Consider the following 6,000-nt stretch of genomic DNA (forward strand, 5'->3'; position numbering starts at 1 on the left):
GTCCGCAAGCGAACTATACCGACCGAGCGACCGCCGCTTGTCGGCGAAGTTAGTGCCAACTATAGCGGATAGAGGGTGTCGCGTGGAGAGCGCAACAAATTCTCACGGTCGTTAATTTCGGTTTTCTAGACCGGAGCCTTCATTTCCTTGAAATAGCTCCTCAATTATCCTCACGAGGCTGAGTGGACCCCGTTCCAGACCCATTATTTCTTAGAAAATATTGTAGCGCCGGGAATCGAACCCGTGACCCCTGGATCTGTAGCCAGAAACTCTGACCATTAGACCACAGAGGCGGTCCATTTAATAATAATAATAATAATAATAATAATCGCAGCAACAAGAAGGCTGACACTTTTCCAAAAACTCTTAGAAACTTAAGCAACTACGAATCACATAAACGCATCAACACCGTGTTAAGCACAAACCATACAGCATGTGCAAAATGTAACAGAAGAAGAATAAGAAGATAAAATGCCAAGCCAACGGCCTGGAACGTCAGTACGGAACATGTATCTTATCCATGGCCTGAACACTGCTCATTAGCCTGAATGTGCATAAAAATAATTTGATTCACGTTAGGTATAAAGTAAGCCAGGGCCGCAGAACTTGTATATTGTCACCAATTGCGAATTGCGTAATTTGAGGAAACAATTTTTGTAAAAGTAACTTGTGCAATTAATTTATCCCGATAAGCCTGAAGGAGAAGCATTCAGTGAGAACTTCAATCTGTCAGCGTTTACTTGTAGTGGCCAGTCGCAGGAACTTCCGGATACAAACTGACCTACAGCCAGCAGTCCGGTAACTGAAGAGCGGGGGGTGCCCACAGGTTTACCTAGCGTTTACCTACCTAGCAAGCGTTCTGTCATTGCGCTGCTTGTGTCAAAAGCAATACATGGGTTGCAACAACAAATTTCTTATGAGACTGATCACGAAAAGCAGTTCCTTCGGAAGCTTTCCTTCATCAAATCTAATTTTTGATACCTGTGCGTTAGCAAGTGGTTTCTCTTGTGAAAACTGGTCAGGTTCGAGGTGATTCAGGGTTTAAATCTAGCTTTTGTTTTCTCACACTCTGACCAATGTCTGAACCGGGCCGCGCCATAGCTCAAGTGGTTAGTGGCTGGCTTCCCACCACGGCTGCCCGGGTTCTATCCCGGGTCTGGTCAAGTGGGATTTGTGGTGGACAAAGTGGAGCTGGGGCGGGTTTTCTCCGAGTACTTCTGTTTCCCCTGCCAATCTTCATTCCCAAATTCTCCATTATCATAATCACCCGGGGCAGGCTACAATAAGCCAATCAGTGGTCGCCGTGCCGAGTGGACCCAGTTGGACTCCCCCCCCTCAAAGCGAATTAAAACAAAATGTCTGAACCGTATAGGCGATGTCATGATTCTTCCGTTCCAACCGCTGACCTGGAAGAAAATAGGAGAAAATATTAATGAAATGAACTCAGTATTCTTTCCAATATATATACCAGTTATGGCTGTTAAAACAACGTGCAAGTAAGCCTATAGCGATAAAGATTCTGGATGTTATTGGAATCCTGATTCACATTTTTGTAACAGCAAAAGGAAACTACAGTTTTGTATTATTATTATTGTTGTTGTTATTATTATTATTATTATTATTATTAGAGAGGGTGGGTTTCCCCATGCACTTAGACCAGTTATTGGTCCATTGTGCGTCCCCCTTTAATTTCTACTGTCCCCATACCCTACCGGTACTGGTGCGTGCTATCAGCCCCGTTCAGCCAACGAGGTCGGCCGTCGGTACCTGATATTTCCCCCCTCTACCAGAGGCATTGGAAACTACTTGGGCGGGAAATTGTTGCCTAGTTTTGCTCAGAGGTCTCCTAGAGACATGAGGATCTTTTACGTGCCGTAAATCTACGACACGGGACCCACGGCTTAAAGTCCCTCCCGGAGGACTTGTTCCCTGAATTTTTCCGCCGGGTTTGAACCCGCGTACTTTGAGTCATGAGGTGGGAACGTTACCCGTAGACTACGGAGGCCGCTTTACAGTTTTGTAACTTGGGTATTATTCATTTTTGAAAGCTTGATATACTGTATTTGGCGATACCGACAAAGAGAGGAACCATATTTTGATCAAAGAACAAGCACTTCTCTTTGTCACACATAAGTCTCTACAAATAAATTACCTCAGATTCTTTTGAAGAATGAAGGAGAATATAATAAATCCTAACTCGCAGTAACTCTAACAAGCTTAATATCCGATTTGAACCCGTGAGGTTAGACATCATAATTCAAATATTGTCATATTAGCTGATTTAGTTACACAGAGTTTTTTTGATAAACTTGACGCGTTGACGGCCCTGCGCTTCACGGAGACCGGAGCACCGCTTGCCGCGGAGCACATGTGAATATTGCCGATAACTCAGCACGCCGATGACATTTGGTATGAAGAGAACTTCTTACCTTTCTTAACAGATCGCTGGAGGTGTTGAAAAACACTGTCCCTTTGCACGTAAATATCTTTCGAAATTAATTGTTTCGTTAAAAAAAACACGTACAACAATTCTTGCACATCAGACACCAACTTTCACTTCATGCTTCAGCAATTCTGTTGCCGTTCTTGCACTAGACTTTGACATTCCAGTCCATCGAGCTACACGTTTCAGTGATATGCTAGGTGTATGTTCAAATCTGGCCCCTATGTCTTTAACTTCTCCTCAGTAAACACTCGGCGCTTAAGAGTCCATCCACCAAATTATGAATGTCTTTGTGTGCTGGGAACTCTTCCATCACGAAATTTTCGCCAACACTTTCCAGGAGATCCGTACTTGACGTAAGTGTCATTCATAAATACACGTTGCTCTAAAGTATAGCGAACCATGTCTTGCCACACTCCTGACTAACTGTTAACTGGGAACAAATGGCGCATGGCGCCGATAACTACTGCTTACTGCTGACAAATCCTAAACAAACTCCCATAAATGAACATAATACCGTGTAGAGGTATACAAGCTAATTATTTTCTCTCATTCCAAACGTTATCGGCCTTCAAGCATGCTGAGTCATTCGCAAAACTCGCATGCATCCTGCGACCGAAGACGTACCGGTCCCCGTGAAGCGCAGAGCCGTGAACTCGTCGAGTTTACTAAAAGTGACTCTGTGGTTTTGTTGTTTTACAGTTATATTAATTTATTATGCAATGATAAATGTTACAAACTAATGAATTAATATATTTAAATATTGTTCTTTTTATAAGTTTCACTCCTGTGTGGGTTTGCTCTTGAGCCTTAGAACTAACAGCCACACAAACATAAGTAAGGAACCTTGTTTCATTTCCTACTATATACCACATGTTTCGACTGCAAGTGGTCATCATCAGGTGATGACCAAACAGTAAACTGCATGTAGGCTGCAAGTAAAAATTCGTTGAAATGTGTAGATTTATTAAAATTTGGTGACGATAATAATGAATCAGATGGGATTCGAATTGATTTCACAAAGACATTAATTTAAAAATGTCAGCCTTTTTCCAAGTATAAGTATTTTCGAAACTGTAAAATTATATTTCTGGCATTTAGTTCGGATTTTCTACGTAATGTGGCACTTCACATTCTCGTATTGTATAATATATAATAATATAATACCTCTCCCTATGTGACCGTCTTGGCGAATCCAAGCTAAATGACAGCTCTAGATTTTACGTTAGTCTGTCTTCTGCGGGTGGTGTTTTTATGTTGGTGGGTAGCCGGAGCTCATTGATGTGGCGAAGTGGGTATCTCTGGTATCTCTGAAGTCAAGAACCGATATGTAGACGTAACATATAACGTGAGTCCTTGAGGACCGATGGGTGTGGTGAAATGTGTCTTTGAAGGCAAGGAATTAACGTGTTGACGTGGTGTGATGTGCCCTCCAAGGTTACGGTCTCTGTATTCCTATTTTTATATTCATACTTTTGTGAACGAAAATTTGATCTGATCTTATTCAGTGTTATTTAACCAAATTTGTATACAGTTCCCCATTTTAACAAATTTATTCTTGCAGTTTATCTTATATTTGCATACATCACCTGTTTATGAACGTTTACGATTGAAACATATACGTATATAGAGTGTTTTAATAAACATGAATAATTCATGGCTCTGCGCTTCACCGCGACCGGTGCACCGCCAGCCGCGAAGCGCACCTAAACTTTGCCGATGACTCAACATTGTGATAGGAGGTGGTGAAAATGCTGTATCTGTACACGTAAATATTTCTGGCACCGGCGGAGGAGATTTTGATTTGCCTTCTGACGATATTTTGCAGGAATATTTGAAATTTCCCAATGAAAGTTTTCTTTCAGTAATTCCGTTCGAGGGCTACTGCTGTAAACTTTGACCTTCAAACAACCCCAGAAGGAAAAAATAGCAAGGATTAAGATCGGGTGAACGTGCTGGCCAAATACCACTGCTGATAATTCCCTCCCTGTACACATCGGACAAAGCCTACATAGACATACATGCAGTGTGGGCAGTATCTGAGTCTTGCTGAAACCAGCCGTACAGTTTTGCTTCCTCGGGAAATAATTGGCATTTCATATTACCTATCTTTCGCAATTAATTATTTCCTTAAAAACACAAGTCCAACAATCCTTCATGCGCTTACAGCACACCAGACACCAACTTCCGCTGGATGGAACAGGACTTCGTGGGTTAGATGTGGATTCTGTGAACTCCAGTAGCAATTATTTTGCGTATTTATGTATCCCAGCAAATGAAACCACGCTCCATCAGAGAAGAATGTCAATTGCAGATCAATCTCACCTTCGACGACAGACTGTAGAAACGAACTGCAAAAACGAACCCTGCTAGCTGGATCGCGCGGCTGCAAGGCGTGGATTACTCCTGTTTTAATTTTACGAGTCAAAATTATTATATTTACTTATACTACCCTTTGCACTAGATGAGCCTCATCAGTAATTCTAATCTGTCTTACATAACCTCCACACATGCGTATATTAGAGATCGGTTGGTTCTATGTTCTGTTCAAAATAATTGCTTGTATGTAAGGCACAACCTACACAAAATAAACACACGAATTTTTGTGGGTTGCCTTTTATGTTGTTTGTTTACGGACACTTTCAATAGCTTCGATTATATAGCGTGTAATTATTACATGATTAATGGTTTTTCCTAATTTGAGGCACTATCGCGGAAATATTTTGAAGAAAAACAACGAAACACCTCAGTCAGGATTAGTCTTCGGGTTGAGATATGAACCCGAGACATACGGTATGTAGAGCAGGAGAGATCCGCTCAAGCGTGAAGTTCGATGGTCGTCATCCTAAGACAACACGTGGCTTCTTGTCAGGATATATTCTCATTAGCTTGTGTTTGCGCTTGTGTTGCAGGGTAGAATCGAGTGTCCCCAGCACAACAATCCACTTCCCATGTCTGGACCAACAGCGCTCCCTGGAGCTCGTGTTCAGTGGCGTGACCGTGACTGTGGACAAGAGACCAATACTGAGAGATGTGAGTGGTGTGGTGAGACCCGGGGAACTGCTGGCAGTCATGGGGCCATCCGGTGAGTGATGTCTGGTAATACCGGCTATGAGAAGCTGATAAGTCATTCCTACCATTTGAGTAATCTGAAACTTCATTACCGTGTTAAAACAAACCCGCCACTGGACCCCATCCTGAGACATATTAATTCAGTCCACGTCCTCGTATCCTGTTTCTTTGAGTTCCATTTGAATATTATCCTGTCATCTGCCAGTAAGTCTCCTTGATGGTTTGTTCCCTTTGGGTTCTTCAACTTTTGTGTGGGTTTAGAATCTCTTCCATGCGTGCTATGTGCCAGGCTTCTCCCACACTTGATTTTATCACAGTTATGAGCACAAATTATGAAGCCCCATATTATGAAATATTTTCAATATTCCTCTTTCCTTCCCCTCTCCTCGCACCCACGTAAAACACAACATATACTTTTATGCTTTATTTATATTCTACTCGATAAGTCTCTATATAGGAGACGGGAAGACAGAAGAGTCCTACCT

The 6,000-nt window shown here is 42.1% G+C and overlaps 1 protein-coding gene across 1 annotated transcript in view; it reads left to right on the top strand.

Moving 5' to 3' along the window:
• LOC117282134 (ABC transporter G family member 22-like) overlaps positions 1 to 5,528 on the top strand; it is a gene marked incomplete at its 3' end in the record, with an annotated part of 372,215 nt that extends 366,687 nt beyond the window's left edge. The window contains 1 exon segment of the mRNA XM_033750564.1: positions 5,356 to 5,528. Within this exon segment, the coding sequence (XP_033606455.1) occupies positions 5,356 to 5,528 (173 nt within the window).
• Between the last annotated feature and the right edge of the window lie 472 nt (positions 5,529 to 6,000).

The sequence above is a fragment of the Cryptotermes secundus genome, unplaced genomic scaffold (assembly GCF_002891405.2).
Source record: "Cryptotermes secundus unplaced genomic scaffold, Csec_1.0 scaffold718, whole genome shotgun sequence".
NCBI classification, from domain to species: Eukaryota; Metazoa; Arthropoda; class Insecta; order Blattodea; family Kalotermitidae; genus Cryptotermes; species Cryptotermes secundus.